This window comes from Molossus molossus, unplaced genomic scaffold, assembly GCF_014108415.1.
Source record: "Molossus molossus isolate mMolMol1 unplaced genomic scaffold, mMolMol1.p scaffold_m16_p_1, whole genome shotgun sequence".
In the NCBI taxonomy this organism is placed as follows: Eukaryota; Metazoa; Chordata; class Mammalia; order Chiroptera; family Molossidae; genus Molossus; species Molossus molossus.
This window is the reverse complement of record NW_023425344.1, coordinates 137038871-137058658: the sequence shown is the minus strand read 5'-3', so window position 1 is coordinate 137058658 and position 19788 is coordinate 137038871. Positions and strand designations below refer to the sequence as shown.

At 37.1% G+C, this 19788-nt stretch overlaps 1 protein-coding gene across 3 annotated transcripts in view; it reads right to left on the bottom strand.

The window, feature by feature from the left end:
* The window catches only part of FANCM (FA complementation group M), a 68706-nt gene that overhangs the window by 32742 nt on the left and 16176 nt on the right, over positions 1-19788 (bottom strand). The window contains exons 4-11 of one of the 3 annotated variants that reach the window (XM_036276136.1): positions 19233-19391; positions 14971-15102; positions 12988-13120; positions 12284-12409; positions 11941-12018; positions 7342-7526; positions 2804-3010; positions 56-269 (exon numbers count right to left, since the gene is read on the bottom strand). In XM_036276136.1, coding sequence (XP_036132029.1) covers positions 56-269; positions 2804-3010; positions 7342-7526; positions 11941-12018; positions 12284-12409; positions 12988-13120; positions 14971-15102; positions 19233-19391 — 1234 coding nt within the window. Of the gene's footprint in view, positions 1-55; positions 270-2803; positions 3011-7341; positions 7527-11940; positions 12019-12283; positions 12410-12987; positions 13121-14970; positions 15103-18766; positions 18920-19232; positions 19392-19788 lie in introns of those variants that run through there. The other 2 variants (XM_036276137.1, XM_036276138.1) reach the window with 2 other exon arrangements.

Genomic DNA, 19788 nt, shown 5'->3' with positions numbered 1-19788 from the left:
CAATATATGACAACAGGAAAACTATGAATGTTCAAAATGAAAAATTTTTATTTACCATTTCTATAGGAAAAAACAGATGACTTTCGCTGCAAGTTCCGAGAAGGCTTTTCTGGCTCATAGACACCACATGTGATGAACATTTTATGTAATTCTGGATTGATTCCATCAGGAACCATTCGTGGACTTGCTTGATAAAAATGAAGGACCTGCCTGGTACCTGAAATAGCTTTATAAATACTTCTTTTGTTGGACTGACTTTGATTATAAGTCTGTAAAACAAATAAACATCAAATTATATTATTTCTACAATAACTAGCCATAGCAGGCAATTATTATATTAGTTTTGGTTTATTCTAAATAGTAAATTAAACTCTGGTCCACTTACATACTTACAAGATAGAATATCTGTTGTCTTGAATTTGAAGCCTGTTCAATTAACTCTTAATGAAAATCATATCAAAATCTATTAATATAAATCTTACTTTAGTAACTATATTGTACAAAGGAAATCTATATTTTATTTAGTGTCTTGCTGTTTCTGAATAAGGCTGATATTTATATATGTGTAAATTGCTTTCTTTTTAAATACCATTCTCTTGTTTCAGCTTATTTATGTCTCTACACTTCAGTTTTCTTTACTGTATACAACAAGAAAAGCATTACTCTCCTTATATAAGATAATGCATCTGAAGCACAGAGTAGATGCTCATTAAATGTGGACCATTATGACTATTTTACAGATTAGAAAATTGACACCTGAACAGAGAAGTTAAGTGATTTGCCTAAGGTGATACAATTAACTAAAATCCAATTCTACTCATTGATACTACAAAGACTGTACAAGCTGCCAGACATATTGTTTATTAGGATCATTTCACAGATAAACTAAATTTTACACAAGAATATGCTATAGTCACATAAAAATATTGGGGAAAAGTTCACTATTTGTGATATTTTTAAATCACAAATAGGATTTTTATTGGTCACCATTAAATGTCTGAATTTTAAACAGATTCTTGGACTAGGGGCTCATATCCATCAGCTTGTAAAACTAGCACCTGTCTCATCCCCAGTAGCTTTTCCAGAAGTGCTACCTTCACCCAGAAGCTCCATGAGTTTTCTGAATTCAAACTTGGGCTTCTCCAGCATTTTGACTTTACTAACAAAGACATCACAGAGCAAGCTTTTTCCAATATCTGGAATCAGTTTATTGACCACTTCTTTCAAGTTATTTGTCTACACCTCTTGGGTCATGATTCCATCATCTTCTTCCGGATTTGGCGGACCTGCTGATGCTGAGCATAAGAGGTCTTCCAAATCCGACTATTGCGGGTTTGTTTGTTTTTTAAATAAAATGAACACAGAAAAGACGAAGCAAATACCATCGGTAGTCCTGACATCAGCATGAGCTTCAATCATATTCTGCCATTTCTGACCATGGAGCACATTTTGTCATGGGTAAGACCCATGCTATGGAAATTAGCATTTTTTTGGCCCTCAACACCCTCAGTAATTAGCTTGAATTTTCTAAATGAAACTTCATCATTCTGCAGATCAGCTAGCCTCATTTCAAAAACACGACCCTTGAGACCATCAGATGCGATTTTGGTTCCTTGGGTTCTTATCACTAGAGTGTTTCCAATATTTCTTACATTGAACATAGCTGGTGCTTTCACATCACACCCATCTTTCTTAGAAAATGGATCAACCACTTTTTACTTGGCTCCCTTTTTGCTGCTTTTTGTAAAGTGCTTGTTCTTGCCAACTGCCGTGGTGCTGGTCGAAGAGTCAAAGGGTTCAGGATGATTTTTAAAACCAATTTTTGAAAACTAACATAATTAATGAAAAAGTCTTTAATGTGTTACTATTTGGCCACAGAAAGAGTCCCACTGAGTTACAAAAGTTAGTTAATTCTTTAGTGTAACAAACACAAAATAATATTATGTACAACACTGTATTTAGGAAGGCCTGTCACCGGAGATTGTAGCAAAGCATAAATATAACTCAAGTCCCTTATTGCTTAGAATAGGCACCAGCAAAGTTCTCCATAAAGAGCCAGACAGTAAATATTTTAGGCTTTGTAGGACACATACTATCTCTGGTGCATATTCTTGTTGGTTGTTGATTGATTTAGGGAATTGTTTTTTTTTAATCCTCACCCAAGGACATTTTTGCATTTATATTCAGATAGAGCAGGAGGGGAAAAGGGAAGGAGAGAGAGAGAGAAACATCGACTTGAGAGAGACACATTGACTTGAGAAAGACACATTGACTGGTCGCCACCTACACGACACCAACCGGAGCCGGGGACAAACTGCAACCAAGGTACGTGCCTTAGCGGGAACCGAACCTGGGACTCTCTGGTCCGCGGGCCGACACTCTATCTGCTGAGCCAAATCGGCTAGGACGATTTAGGGAACTCTTTAAAATATAAAACCATTCTCAACTCATTGTACTTACTAAGATAAACATATAAAACAGGCCTTAGACATACAGAAAATAGTTTAAAGAAAAAAAAGTAATACACATGGATTTTTGCATATTGGTGTGTAAATTAATACTAAAGTACAAATGTTTCTTTATATGGATAAAAATTTAAAAAACTGAATCTAGTAGATTTAAAAATTTTTTAAACTGAATCGCCTAACTAGAAAAAAAGGAATCATCAGAATCTAATACAAAATGGGGAAAAATCAACTAATGACAGGTTGTTTGGACTTTGAATCTTAACAGATTGATATCTGTATTTAGGCTGTATTTCTCAAATTTCCATTATAAATTGTGTTTCTAAAAGTCTACTTACACGTTCTTCTCGTCCTTCAGCAAGGATAACAACAATCCTTCCTTGACGTTTTCGGCCAGTCCTACCCATTCGTTGTATAAGACGGATTGGGCTCTTCTGGGCATCAAAACATATTATAAGATCAACTTCTCCTATATCCAAACCTTCTTCACCAACACAAGTAGAAACCAATGTATTGTAACCACCACTACGAAATTGTTTCACTACCTAAAATAAAAATGATTTAAAAATAATTAGATGCAAAAATGAAAGAGTTGTAGATCAAAGAAAACTTTTCCCACTCATCTCGAAATGGTGAAATCAGATTAAAAATTAGCATACAGACTGACAAACCTCAGAAGAGGGGGATGGGGGGTAGATAAACCACAGACCTTATATGCATGTATGCATAACCATGTACATAGACAACAATGCTAGGGGCAGGATCAAGAGGAGGGTGTCAAGGGCGAGGGGAGGGGAGAAATATCTGTAACAAAAATAAATTAATAAAAATAAGAGCCCTGGTTGGTTTAGCTCAGCGGTTGGATTGGAGCATCAGCCCATGAACCAGAGTCCCGAGTTAAGTTCTCACTATGGGCACGTACCTTGGTTGCAGTTTGTCCCCAGCCCTGGTTGGGTTCATTTGGGTGGCAACCAGTCGATGTTTCTCTCACTCTCTTCCTCCCTCTCTCCCTCCTGCTCTATCTGAAGATAAATGCAAAAAGTGTCCTCAGGTGAGGATAAAAAAAAAAAGAGAGAGAGAGAAAATGTTAGCATTCAGGATATTATTGAATAGGAGAAGAAGTTGTAAAAATGGCAATATAAGTCCTGGCCGGTTTGGCACAGCGGTTAGAGCGTTGGCCTGCGGTCCAGAGAGATCCGGGTTCGGTTCTTGCTAAGGGCACGTACCTCGATTGCAGTTTGTCCCCGGCCCTTGTTGGTTGTGCGGCAGGCAGCCACTCGATGTGTCCCTTTCACGTCGATGTTTCTCTCTCTCCCTCTCTCTCTCTCCCTCTTTCTCCCTCCTGCTCTGTCTAAACAAAAAATGGAAAAATGTCCTCAGGTGAGGATGAAAAAAAAAAAAGGCAATATAAGCCAGAAGAAATTATGGTAAAATGCAATCTTAATTTATTTGCTTTAATAATGGCTGTAATTTCAAAAGGGTTTGCTAACAATTTACACATGAATGGGAAACTCCAGCTATTCTTTTTAGCATCGTTAAAAGGAGCATAGGGTAGGTAAATGGTCCAGAACAATTACTGCTGTTTATCATACCCTAGACCTAAATCATTGTTAAGTGTATCTGAAGTAAGAATGTTTTATTACTCCTAGAATTCATGGCTGAAAAAAGAAGTGCTGTAAAAAAATCTAACCAAAGTAACCTCATAGGGTGATCTAATCATAAATTCCTAACTGGGCAGATCAAGGTAGGTAGTCTAACCCCAGGCCCACAATTTCTTAACAGGTTTATCTTTGCCTTAAACAAGCCCTTTTGTGCATCTAGGTTAACACACCTCTGAAATGCTTCTTTTCTGACCCCTCAAGAGAGCACATAATCTCAACTATCCTGTAATCCAATCCCCCACCTTGCTTTCTTCCCCCTTCATTTAATCTCCCTAACCAGTCTCTCCTTAACTTAAAATGTAGAAAAGAAACTGCAAAACTTTCATTTTCCAAAGTACATGAAATCTTACATCCTGGCATTGTCATCAGTTTGGCTCAAATAAATAAACTCTTATAAATATTCTCTACAAGTTTGGACATTCTTATGTCAACAAATCCATACCTTACTTTTATATTGTCATTTTAGTGAGGGGTAGCAGAATACGCCATCCCAAAATATGACTGTAAGTTGTCAAATTATTTTTTTACATGTCTTTAATAGTCTTCTCTAATATAACTAGTTGATAGATTAATAAAGAATGCCAAACATCCTCCATTTCAGTTAACACGCATAAACTAACTTATTTATATGCCTGGGATTGATATTAATTTGACTGGAGTTTGAAAAATAAATATGAATCAGAAGATATTTAATTAATCAGAGAAAGGACTAGTGATTAAATAACTTCCACCAGGATTTATAATCTACTGATCCTACCATTTTTGCACTGCTTACTCTTTTTTTCTTTTCTTTTATAGAGCAGGAGAGAGAGAGAGGGAGGAAGAGAGAGAAACATGGATGTGAGAGAGACACACCAAGTGGATGACACCCACACGACCCTAACCAGGGCCATAAACAAACTGCAACCGAGGTACATGCCCTTAGCGGGAACCGACCCTAGGACTCTCTGGTCAGTGGGCCGACGCTCTAATTGCTGAGCCAAACTGGCCAGGGCTCACTGCTTACTATTTACCCTAGATTTAATTCTACTCCCTTACTCCTCTCTCATTCCATATTCCTCTGACCAACTCCAACACTGGGTATATCCCACTTCCCACAATCTGAGCCTGTATCCATGCAGTTGAATATGGCTGGAGGAAAACATCAACCTGATTTCACACTAACTCAATCTGTTACCTAGAATATCTGAAAATCATTTCATATTTCCCTAATCCATTTACTCTCCCATTCCTTGGATAACTGTTTCCTACTCTTTCCTCTTTCATCAAATTTCCAACATTTTCTCCCCAGCCTCACTCTTAGCTGATGACATGGCAAAAACTGAGCGATCTAAAAAAGATCTTCTATAAGGTGTCACTGCCCCATCTCCCCACCCACCTATATCTGTGCCTATATAATCTGCCTTCACCCCTACCGTTTTGGATAAACCATCTGTGTCCTTTTTTTTTTTTTTTTTGCAACTGGAGCTCTCTACCCGTGTTCTTAACTGAGGTCCATCCCTATAGTTTTGTACTAGATCCTGTCCTTTTCCCTCATCTACTCAGAGATCATTTCAACAGGACTCCTCTCTGCTCTTACCAGTTTTTCTTTCTCAGCCGATCATTCCGATCAGCATACAATCATACTGTTATATATCTCAACATAAAACAAACAGAAAACCACTTCCGTCTTTGCTCTTCTTCATAGCAAAAATCCTTGTGAGACTTGTATAGTTGCTATATCCAACTCTTCTCAGTGCTGGTTTATCTCCACCATTCCACTAAAACTGCTCCTTTTAAACTCACTTGCCTTCTCATCTCTTAATCGAATGGTCAATTCCCACTTACCATTTCATATGACATATCAGCAGCATTTACACATTTAATCTTCCTCCTCCTCATTTGGCCCCAGGATACCACATTCTCCTGGCATTTCTCCTACTTCACTAGCCACTCATTTTGAATTTCTAGGGAACCATAATCACTACTCTCGTTCATAACAATGAAGTACCCATGGCTCAGTCTTTGGACATCTTCTCTATCTTCATTCAATCATTCAGGCCAATTTAAATAATGATGATTCCCAACCCTTAAACACATGAACAAGATGTATATATATTCAATTGTTTATTAAAACATCAAATATGTGATGTTTAAAACACCACTTCTCGCCCTGGCCGGTCTGGCTCAGCGGTTAGAGTGTCCGCCTGCGGTCCTGAGAGACCCGGGTTCGGTTCCCGCTAAGGGCACGTACCTCGGTTGCAGTTTGTCCCCGGCCCTGGTCGGTTGTGCGGGTGGCAGCCACTCAATGTGTTCCTTTCACATCGATGTTTCTCTCTCTCTCTCTGTTCCTCTCTCTCCCTCCCACTCTACCTGAACAAAAAATGGAAAAATGTCCTCGGGTGAGGATAAAAAAAAAGAAGTCTAAAAAAAAGTCTGACATAAAATGCAAAAGGTTCAAGACAAAGAGAGAATCTTAAAAGTAGCAAGAGAAAAGCAGTTAGTTATCTACAAGGGAGTTCCCATAAGACTGTCAGCTGATTTCTCTATCCTGCAAAGCTGTCATTTAGAATCGATGGCCATATAAAGAGTTTCCCAGACAAGGAAAAGCTAAAGGAGTTCACCACCACCAAACCATTATTATATGAAATGTTGAAGGATCTTCTTGAAGGAAAAGATTAAAAATATGAACAAAAAAAATGGCAATGAATACATATCTATCAACAATTGAATCTACAAACAAAATGAACAAGCAGAACAGAAACTTTCTCATAGATATAGAGAACATTTTGTTGGTTGTCAGATGGGAAGGGATTAAGAAGTACAAATTGGTTGCTAGACTAAAAAACCTCAAAGGGAAGGAGGGTTGGGGGGTGGAAAGAAATAAACCAAAGAACTTATATGCATAACCAATGGACATAGACAGCAGTGTGGGGAAAGGCAGGAGGGGGGTGGGAGTGGGGAAGAGGGGGTCAATGGGGGAAAAATGAGGAACATCTGTAATACATTCAACAATAAAGATAAAAATATATTAAAAAAAGAAAACAAAAAAATAAATGAAATAAAAAAATAAAAAGGCACTTTTTTTGCCTTTCAAAATATGCCTATCTTTATTTATGTTTTACTATAAAATTATCTTTAAGAAGTAGATAATTGACCTGTAAGTTAAAACAAAAAAGCATAAGTGCAAAGCTAATCAATTTTATTTTTGTTTCCATCATCTCCAAAACGATTACCTCCAGTTGCTCCTTTTGGGTAAAACCCTTCGTGCTTTTCCCTGAGGCGTGGCCAACAAAAGTCATTGCTCTAATAACTGGCTGATGCTGTAAAAGCATTTCCGCAATTTCTTGAACACTATCGCGAAATGAAGAGAAGATCATAACTCTGGTCTTGTCACATTTCTTTTCAGTTGTGTTTTGAGCTATACAACAAAAAATATTTAATTACAACTTTTTAAAAAACATAGATAAGAACTAATTCAAAGACAGGTCTCCAACTATATACTAATGAATAATAATTATTGGAAAAAAATAAGACATATTAAATCTTTGCTGGTTTTCATACCTTTCCTACTAATTTTAATAACCGTGGTTCCAAATCACTCATTAGCTGACATAAAATATAATCCAAGCCCTGGCCAGTGTGCCGCAGTAGTTAAGCCATCAGCCCACACACCAAAGCATCTCAGGTTCGATTTCTGATCAAGAGCACATACCTGGGTTGCAGGGCACATGTGGGAGACAACCAATCCATGTGTCTCTCTCACACTGATGTTTCTCTCTCTCTCTCTTCGGCTCCCTCGTTCCCTTCCACTCTCTCTAAAAATCAATGGAAAAAAAATATCCTCAGGTGAGGATTAACAACAACAAAAAAGTAAAATACAAGAAACAAATCTAATAAAAATGACCTGAATCACGTTTTGTTTAAAATATGTTTTTATTGATTTTTTTTTTTTAGAGAGAGGGGAAGGGAGAGGGAGGGGAAGAGAGAAAAATATCAGTTAGAAGGACATATGCATAGGGATCAAGCCCACAACTAGGGCATGTGCCTTCACCAGAATTGAACCCAAGATCCTTGGGTCCATGAACCAATGCTCTAACCATTGAGCAACGCCAGCCAGGGCTTGACCTCAATCACCTTTGACGAGACCTTCATTTCATGCATGATGTCTGTTATTCCCCTTTACCTTCTACATTAGAAGTACAGAAATATAGAGTTCCCTGTGATTTTGTAAATCTTCCCTTTCCTTTCTGCTCACTATAGGCACTGTCCCAAATCAGGCCATGGCATTTTGTACCCTAATCTATGATACTTTCAAATTCTCCAGTAATTGCAGAATATACCCTACAGTTAATCATAAAGCTCCTCCCAATGTCTCTGTGATTAGGAGGCAGTAGAAATATCCTAATGATCTCTGAGGCTGGGCCACTTCCTCTCTGGGTGACGTGTGGCCATGGTACTTATTTTACCTCTTTAAGCTTTAGTTTTTTCATATATCTACAATGGCCTGAGATGATGACTAAATGAACTAGTAAATATAAAGTATATAAACTTGCACATAGCAATTGGTAATAATTGCAAGTTGTGTAGGGTTTTCCTTAGTTGTTATTAGTTTTCCTTTGTTTTTATACTTGCTTGGGACTTTGACAATCATTCTTTCTTCCATATGAGTTATTAATCATCATTGTGTCTGCCAGAAACTAAACTAAACATTTTATTTTATTTTATTTTTTTTTTTAAATCCTCATCCGAGGACATTTTTCCATTTTTTGTACAGACAGTGTGGGAGGGAGAGAGAGGAAGAGAGAGAGAGGGAAACATCGATGTGAAAGGGACACATCGAGTGGCTGCCACCCGCACGACCAACCAGGGCCGGGGACAAACTGCAACCGAGGTACATGCCCTTAGCGGGAACCGAACCCGGGTCTCTCCGGACCGCAGGCGGACGCTCTAACGGCTGAGCCAAACCGGCCAGGGCTAAACTAAACATTTTATAATATTAGCTCATTTAGTCTTCTTAACAACTCTAAGAATTAAATAACTTAATACATAAAGTGAATTCACGATACACATGGAAAAAGAAACAACACTTGTTACAAAGAAAATTTTTCTACATATACCTCCTTTGAATCACCTTAGATAGCATCAAGACTGTACATCCGACCAACCTCTAACCAATAGCTATTATTATTTTTTTTAATCAAAGATTTTTTTTGAAATAACTTCAAACTACAAAAAAGTTGTAAAACTAACACAAGTAGCTTCTCCCCGCCCCAAGATGTCTGAAATTAAAGTTGCTGACATAATGGCTCATCACTACCTAATGCTTCAGTGTGTCAAGTCTACAAACAAGGATAGTGTTCTATGTAAAGACAATAAACCATGAAAATCAAAAAATTTACTTTGATATATTACTATTATCTAATTTATAGACCTTATTTAAATGTTGCCAATAGCCCTGGCCAGTTTAGCTCAGCGGCTGAGCGGCGGCCTGCGGACCAGAGAGTCCCAGGTTCGGTTCCCGCTGGGGCACGTACCACAAAAATAAATAAATAAATAAAATAAAATCACAAATATTTAAAAAATAAAATAAATGTTGCCAATAATGTTGTTGAGAGAAAAGGCACCTATCACCAATAGCTACTTCCTTTTTTTCAAAAATTCTTATTGATTTACAAGAGAAGAGACTGAGGGAAACATAGATGTGTTGTTCCCCTTATTTATGCATTCATTGGTTGTTTCTTGTCTATATCCTGACTAGGGATCAAACCCATAACCTTGGTATAAGGAACGACACTCTAACCAACTGAGCCACCCAGTCTAGGCAGCTACTTTCATTTTATTTTTTTCTTTTGGTTAATCTTCAACCAAGGATATATTTTCCACTGATTTTTTTTTTTTAAGAGAGTGGGGGTGGGTAGGCAGGGAGAGAGAGAGAGAAACATCAGTTGGCTGCCTCCCACACATGCCCCAACCAGGGCCAAGGATCAAACCTACAACCTAGGTAGGTGCCCTTGCCCAGAAATCAAACCCACAACCCTTTTTTGCATCTATCCTCATTTTTGCATCTATCTTCAGATAGAGCAGGAGGGAGAGAGGGAGGAAGAGAGAGAGAGAGAGAGAAACATCGAAGTGAGAGAGACACATCAACTGGTTGACACCTGCACAACCCCAGCCGGGGCCAGGGACAAACCACCACCGAGACACGTGCCCTTAGTGGGAGCCAAACCCAAAACTCTCTGGTCCTCAGGCCGACAGTCTAACCGCAGAGCCAAACTAACCAATAGCTACTTTTAATGCAACACTTAATTCCTTCAACTGGTTGGAGCCTGCCTTTCTGTCTTCATTTCACTGAAGCTCCTGCACTAAAGTCATCAATAACTTTCCCAAATTCAATGAACACTTTTTAGTTTATTGACCATCTCTCTCAGCAGTACTTAACATAGTCCACTCCTTCCTACTGAAATAGTCTCTTCCCTCGGATTATCTGACAATCTACTTGTCTGGTTTCTTGCTCAATCTCCTTTGTGGCTTTTTTTTTTATCTGAACTCTAAATATTGGTATTCTTCAGGACTACGTTCTGGGCCCTATCTTGTCTCTAAACTGTATTCCTGGTGATGTCATCAGGAATTCCACAAAACTACCAGAGTGATCGTTTAAGAATGTAAATGAGATCATGTCATTCTGCTGCTCTAAATGCCTCTGTAATGATTTCACAAAGCATACACATTCATAGAGTAATGTCTGAATCCTGACTTGGCCTACAAGCCCTTGGCTACTTCTTCAACCTCTTCTTACTACCACTCATGCCCTCATTACAATACTATAGGCAAATCAGTCTGTTTATTGATCCTGAATCATACCACACACCTTACTGCCACAGGGTCTTTGAATCTGCTATTCTCTCTGCCTGACATAATCTCTCCCAGAAATCTACAGGGCTTGTTCCTTCACTTCCATCAGGTAACAGCTCAAACATGACCCTAAAGATGGGCTTTCTCTAACACTCTATATAAAACAGCCTCCTTCATGACTATCTCCTTATCTAGTTCACTTTTCCTTACCATCATATTATATATTGTTTTAGCATCTGCTTCACTTATATTACCCCAGACTGACTTTTCTTTTAAACATACTTTACAGCATTCTTAACATTCTCACCTATCATCGCAAAATTTCTGAGCCTTTTTATATTCATTATCCAGAGTAATTAAAAGCCCACCTTCTCCATAAGAAATGTTAGCACAGCCTGGACAGTGTGGCTCAGTGGAATGAGCGTCAATCCATGGACTGAGAGGTCCTAGTTCGATTCCTGTTCAGGGTACATGCCTGGGTTGCAGGTTCAATCCCCAGTAGGGGGTGTGCAGGAGGCAGCCAATCGATGTTTCTCTCTCACAACAACGTTTTTATCTCACTCCCTCTCTCTCTAAAAAAATCAATAAAAACATTTAAAAAAAAATGTTAGTACAATTTAATGAGTCAGAGTTTTTTCAATCCTCACTTGAGGATATTTTTCCATTTATCTTCAGATAGAGTGTGAAGGAGACAGACAGAGAGACAGAGACAGAGACAGAGAGAGAGAGAGAGAGAGAGAGAGAGAGAGAAACATCAATGTGAGAGAGAAACATCAATTGGCTGCCTCCTGCATGACTCCAACCAGGGTTGGACATAGAACTGCAACCAAGGTACATGCCCTTGACCAGAATCGAACCCCCAATTTTTTGGTCCAGGGACCAATGCTCTCACCACTGAGCCAAACCAGCCAGGGCATGAGTCAGAGTTTTAACTTTTATGATAACTTTGCCTTGCCTTAAAGCTATTAAATATGACATACCGTTCCATGACTTGAAGTGTTCAACTACAATTTCTTCTAATTTCTTTAATTTTGGATGACTATAGAAAAATTTTTCTCCTGCAAAAAATCAAAATCAAAATCATCAAAATAATATTTCTGTATTTTTCCATATTAATTTATATCAATGTATTTTAATTATCCTCTATCTGTTATTCCTTTTTATTGTATTTTATTTAATGTTCTTTTCTATTTATCCCTTTTATCATTTAATAGGTTTATTGCTACCTAAATTTAAGTATAGAAATGTGGATCAATGAAGCAAATTTTAAAATCAACCTTGATGAAGAGGAAACAATATAAAATTTTAAAAGAAAAACCAGACCTTTTTTGATAGTAAAAATGCCACTTGCTGAAGTACTACGTATATGTGCAAAAATGCACTCTAGATGATTATAGAGTTTCATGAAGTCCTCATTTCGGTTAAGTTCATTTTTCACCCGAGTCATTCCTTCAAGAAATTAAGAAAAGGTTTTCCCAATAAATAAACTTAATAGCAAAATTAATTAAATTTTCGTATTTTTAAAAAAATCATCTTTAGCAATAAATGCAAGTGTTTCAAATTTAAACATGAAAACCAGCAACTTTTTTCCAGTTCTACATTAACATGTGAATCAATAAATGGCTTGCTTTTTTCCAGCAATTTATCAAAAACAAAGAAATTTGGTCATTTTTTACAAAATCATTTCATTGGTTTTTATTTTGCTGTTGTTAATCTTCACCTAAGGATACTTTTTCCACTGATATTTAGAGAGAGTGGGAGGGAGGGAGGGGGAGGGGGAGAAAGAGCGAAACATTGATGTGAGAGAAACACATCAATTGGTTGCCACCCACACATGCCCCGAATAGGGCTGGGGACCAAACTGCAACTGAGATAGGTGCCCCTGACTGGACTCTTTGGTCCACAGGCCAATGTTCTAACTGCTGAGCCAAACCGGCCAGGACCATTTCATTGCTTTGTGAAAGTATTTTTAAGTAACCCAAACTGTTCGACTTCAGCAAAAATTATGCATGTCAGTATTTCTTTACCTTTAGTTCCATCCATAATTCCACAAAGGAAGAAATATAATGATCTCATTCCCATTTGCTGTAATAATTCATAACCATGATATAAACTAATACAAAGAGCAAATTCTCCTTCGATTATACCTTGTTGTATTCCCTAAAAAAAATAAACATATATCAAATTTAACCAAGAAAATAAATGAAGATACATGTTCCATGTACCATTCACTGGTTCTACTAAATGTGACAGGATGTTGCTAGGGAATAGTACCAATGTATTTTTCATATAACATGTCCCTTCACATTTTTTTCTTTAATTCAACAGGAAATTTACATTTTAAAGAGAACAGGTAAAGGGCAGGACTGTTTATCATTTCCTATTATTCCTTTATAGGAAAATTATTAGCAGTATATGGTTTCATTCATCTTTCAAAACAACTTAATGAGCATCTACTATGCGTCAAGCATTGAGACAAACATTTGGGATACAATAGAAAATAAGTCAGATATAGGCCTATTTTCAAAAATGTTATGGCATCAGGACAGATAATTAAACAGACTGTTTAACACCAAGCATACACGTCACAATAATATCTACCACCACCAAGGAGAAACTGCTATAAGGACATTACTTGTATAAATTAATTTCATCTTAATACGGAGGATGTAGGTACTATTGTTATGCACATTTTACAGATGAAGAAGGTCATACAGGTAGTTAAGTAATAAACCCTGTATTTGAACCCAGGGAATTTGGCGCAATTTTCTTGTGCTTTTAACCACTACTCTCAAGGACAAGTGGAGTACACATTCCACATGGGAGCATACAGCAGGTGTATCTACATAATACAGTTTTAAAAGAAGAGCATTGAGAATATATTTTAATTATTTTCCTTTTCTAGAGACAAAGACTATTATTTTCTAGCTTACATGTTCAGTAGTATTTAACATCAGTGATAGTCATTTAAAATGTTTCCAGGATAGTGACAAATGACCTAAAATGGCAGCCTAGTCCTGGCTGGGTAGCTCAGTTGGCTAAAGCATCATCCCAACATGCCAAGGTTGCATGTTCAATCCCCAGTCAGGACACATGCAAGAATCAAGCAATGAATGCATAAATAAATGAGACAACAAATTAATGTTCCTCTCTCTCTCTCTCTCACTCGAAAATTAATAAATAAATCATTTTTTTTAATGACAGACTAATAACTTGAAAGGGTAAAATCACCTCTCTGTAAAATATAAACTGTCCTCAGTAAGATCAGGTTCAACAGTTTTAGATTTACTATTTAAAATTTCAACGAATCTTTAACTCCTAGCAGAAATTTTAAAACATTAAAGTTTAGTATATCATACTGTCATTTCACAGAAAAGGCTCCGTTTGTGATTTCCTAGACACTATAAAGTCCATATTTCTTCTGTAGCATTTAAAGCTACTCCCACATGATCACACCTAGATCATCTCTGACTTACTTGATCCTTTATTTCAGCCAAACTGGCTTGCTCACTGTCTCCTTCATACCTTCATTCATTCCTTCTGTTCTTTTGCACATGCGTTCCTTCTCAGTTACAAGAAAGACTCAGTGCCTTTTTGCATTGTGAACATCTTTTGCCTTTGGATCTAGTTTGATGAATATGTCCCTTCTCGCCTATTTTTTTCTATGAAGATTAGAAATAAGAAGCTTACTGTGACGCCTCCTCCAACCTCGGTACTGAGAGTTAAGACAAAATACCATGAGTCTAAAACTTAGTAAGGATCCTCTGCAAAATAGAAATTAACTAAACGACCACTATTTAATTAAAAGCTTTAAGATAAATGTATCTTAATTGAAATCATTAAATCATATTCATGTTCAATTTCTTCATGCTTTTATAAACCATATAAATCATATCTGAATTCTTCATGAGTTAATAATATATATACCAAAAAACAATCATTATTTCCATTTTATCCTGGCTTTAAGTAAATACTTAATCTATCATCAAAATTTATTTTAAAATACCTACCACAATATTTGGAGATGGGTTTTTCCTAAATTGATCTCTTGCCAGAATTATCTGGTATTTTGTTAGATTGGGGATATCCTTTCTCATCAAAAGATTCCTCTGAATCAAAGAACTGGCAAATGCTTCCAAAATCTGTAAATTTCAAAGAAATTTAGTTTAAGCTCCTCTTAAAGTCCTTTTTCAAATATAATCTTTTCATCACATACTAAAATAAGTTATATATGACACTATATATTAAAGTTTATCCTAAAATAAAATTTTAAACATAGAAAAAAATGATAAAAATTTTATAGTATTTGACATTTATCCCAAGATAACATACATATGAGAGTCAGCACCCCTTTTATTAGATCCAACTATAACTAAAGGATATATGTGTTTATCTGTTTATTTCTTAACTCTCTCCCCTTTATCGGTCTAAGCACAATGAAAGGATGACTTTGATTTCTTGACTGTTGCATCTTTAATACCTAGAACAAGGTCTGGCACATCTGGTGACTAAATCAAAATGCTTTGAGTACATTTAATTTCATTTGTTGATTCATTCTTTGAAGAAATATTTATTGCCCTGGCCGGTGTGGTTCTGTGAATAGATCACTGGCCTGCGCACAAAGTGGTCACTGGTCCAATTCCCAGTCAAGGGCATGTTTACCTGGGTTGCAGGTTCAATCCCCGACCCTGGTTGGGGCAAGTGCAGGAGGCAACCAATTGATGTGTTTCTCTCATACCAATGTTTTTCTGTCTATCTCCTCCTCCTTCCCTTCCACCCTCTCTAAAATTCAATGAAAAAAAAAAAAAAAATATATATATATATATATATCCTGAAATGAGGATTAACAAAAGATAAAAAAAGATTAAGCACCTATGATATATCAATCATTGTTCTAAATGCTGAAGATATTGGGGCTGAGACAAACGAAATCCCTGCTTCCATGAAGTTTACATCCAATAGAGGCAAGCAAAGAATAACAAAGTGAACAAGGACAGTAGAGAATTTCCATTATGGTAAATAATATTTAAGAACCTACAACACAGTAATGTCATAGTCTTTGAGGAGAAAGGGTCATTCTTAAGTAAGGTGGACAAAGACAGTCTCTTCGAAAAGGTAATATGTGACATCTGAATGATGAGTGTGTCTAGCATGAGAGGTTCTGAGGAGCATTCCAGGGAAAGGAAACAGAAAACAGGTCCTGATGAAGGAATGAGTTTAATGCCACAGTAAAGGAAAAAAAGAGACTTCCAGATGAAGATACACTACAGCAATATATAATAAAGTATTCAAGCTTTTCCCTAATTTTTATTTCCTAAAGTAGAAAATATTGTAGTACATTTTTATTTTTCCTCCTTTCTAGCTTTGCTGCTCACACTGCCTAAAGAAGTACTCTTTAAAATACTGACAAAATTAAATTCTTATTATATGTGATTACACAAATTATAATTTTTACATGCTTGTAAGTAGAATAATTTAAATCATAAGCAAATGTATTAGTAGTTAGGAAATGATTATTGAAAAGATTTTGCCTTATCTTAATTATGGTTAGAATTTTGATACAAATGATTTAAAAACAAAAAATAAACCACATTCTGCCCTGGCTGGGTTTGCTCAGTGGTTAGAGCATCAGCCTGTGGACCAGAGTTGCGGGTTTGATTCCAGTCAAGGGCATATACCTCGGTTCATCCCCGGCCCTGGTTGGGGTTGCGCGGGCGGCAGCCAAGTGATGTCTCTCTCACATCGATGTCTGTCTGTCTGTCTGTCTCTCTCTCCCCTTCCCACTCTATCTGAAGATTAAAATAAATAAATAAACCACATTACTATAAAACTTCACTTTAACTCCCCCCACGACACCCCCAAATAGGTGCACCTTCAAGGACACAGGAGCCATCTAAAGGAGATCCCAATGGCCAAAGCTGGTACAATCTGAGCAACAAATTTAATAATGATAGTACTGGATTTAACCCACAGAATAAAACAAATATCCATTAGTCCATACTGATATAAAGAATTGAATTAATAAATAAATGTGGGCCCTGGCCGGTTTGGCTCAGCGGTTAGAGCGTCAGCCTGCGGTGCCGAGAGACCCAGGTTCGGTTCCCGCTAAAGGCACGTACCTCAGTTGCAGTTTGTCCCCGGCCCTGGTTGGGTTGTGCGGGTGGCAACTACTCAATGTGTCCCTTTCACGTCGATGTTTCTCTCTCTCTCCCTCCCACTCTATCTGAACAAAATATCAAAAAATGTCCTCGAGTGAGGATTAAAAATAAATAAATAAATGTGGGTAATGAAACAACTTTTCATTATAGAAGAATTCAAATTAATAAATGTAAAAGAAATGAAGGAAAGAGGAAACACTGATTAGGTAAAAACTACAGAAATAATCGTTGTACACAAGAACCATTAGTGGGCAAAATATGTTGAGAAACAGAATATTTGCATATTCTTTTATTTTTTATTTTATTTTAGAGAGAAATGAAGGAAGAAAGAAAGAGAAACATCTAGTTGTTGTTCCACTTATTTTTGCATTCACTGATAGATTCTTGTATGTACACTGAACCCAACCTTGGCATACCTGGATGATGCTCTAAACCAACTGAGTCACCTAGCCAGGGCAATATTTGCATATTCTTAAAGTATCTCTCCCTGGAACTCTCTATGCTATATTTGCAAATTTCCTGAAAGTCTAAAATTACTGCAAATGTTAAAAAAAAAAATCCTGTCAGGGCACTGCACCAACAGTCTGACTCTGGTCCTGATGTTTGCAGCCTCAGATGGCTGGCGGCTAAGTGAAATAGTGCAACTGGGGTCTTTTGTATGTACCTTCGATTCTAGCTACTTATCTACTGGTTCCTCCTTTCTCCTTAACATGGCTAGCCTGAGGTTCATCACGTTACTGGTCAAAGTCAGTCACAAGGCCAGCTTAGATTCCAAGAAAGGGGAAATGTATCCTGTCTCTCAAAAGGAGTGGCAAAGAAGCCACTTTAATCTATGGAAATGAGGATATAAAAACAAAGTGTTCTAGGATGACGCTAATTATGAACTATAGAAAAAACAATGTGTTACTGTAAATTTCTCCCACTGAAAGTGATAATGTGTAATAAGTTTCTTAATAACTACAATAACTTAATAACTACCAGATAATTCTTTGTTGTTGGGGATGCTCTCCTGTTCATTGCAGAATGTTAGGCAGCATTCCTGGCCTCTATATACTAAATGCCAGTAGCAAGTCCACTCCCATCCACTTCAGATATGACAATCAAAAATATGTCAAGACATTGCCAAATGTTGCCAGATGGGCAAAATGCCTCCAGTTGAGAACCATTACTATATAAGGGATCAGGGAGGAAAATATTGAAAATATATTGCCTTATAAAGAAAATTCCAGATGAATCTGGGTATGTATTATGAGTGTCTTCACTACGTAAAAAATCACCGAGCTGCACACTTATGCTCTCTGCTGTGTGTGTGTGTGTGTGTGTGTGTGTGTGTGTGAGAGAGAGAGAGAGAGAGAGAGAGAGAGAGAAAGAGTATTACTGCAATTAAAAGGTTTACTAAAAAATATAAAACCATATTAAGGCTACTATTAGCTTTAGAAATGGTCCATCATTTTGTATTCTTCTTTAACAGTTTGTCAGTACATATAAAGAATGGTGCTCTTTCCAAAAATTTTCATTTCAAAGAATTTTTCAACATAACAATTATAAAACGATAACTATGTATTCTCTTGGCCAAATTCTGTTAACTAAAATAATTACATTATTAGTTCATCTACTGAAACCCTGAATTGTGACAAAAATGGCTTACCTGACCTGGCCAGTGTGGTTCAGTTCGTTGAGCATCCCCATGCACCCAGACTTTAGCTGTTTAATCCCTGGTCAGGGCTCATGCCAGGGTTACGGGCTCGATCCCCAGTAGGGGGCATGCAGGGGGCAGCCAATCAATGTTTTTCTCCCTTCCTCTCTCTCTAAAATAAATGAAAACATATTTTTTTAAAAAGAAAGGCTTATGCCCTGGCTAGTTTAGCTCAGCAGTTAGAGCATCGCCCTGCGGACCAGAGAAGCCCTGGTTAGGTTCCCACTAAGGGCATATACCTCGGTTGCAGTTTGTCCCTGGCCCCGGTTGGGGTTGTGTTGGTGACAGCCAGTCGACATGTCTCTCTCACATCAATGTTTCTCTCTCTCTCTTCCCCCTTCCCCCTCCCCCTCTATCTGAAGATAAATACAAAAAAAAAATAAAGCCCTCAGTGAGGGAAAAAAAAGGAAAGGCTTACCTGTACATATGCCTTTTGGATGGCTGCAAGTTCTTCACCAAGGGGAACAATAAATTTTTCGATTCGTCTTTCATGAGAGTATGGCAAAATATCTGGAGAATCTTCAGAACGAAGTTCTATCTGCCCAATTAGTAGGTTAGTAACAACCTGTTGCACAGCCTACACAAAACCAATTGAGCATGATTATAACTTATGTTACACGTTAGATATTTTACTTTGACACTAACAAAAATAAAATAGTATAATTATGAAAGAAACATTAGAAATTCATATAATTAAATATTGTTTTTAAAAACTATATACACATCAGAAATAGCACAATAAGGAAAATAAGGCAGTGAAATATTCCATCAACGTTACAAAAACTCAGACAACAGAAGTTTTACATCAGCAAACTAAATCCTCCCCAAAACTATAACAGTCCATTTTAGAACCAAAACTGGAATCCAGATTTCCTGATTCCTGACAAATACTTTCCATTGATTTTGTGGGAGAAATAGAGAACTCTTGTTATTATTAGAGAATAAAACTATATCTTAAGAACACCTTACAAATT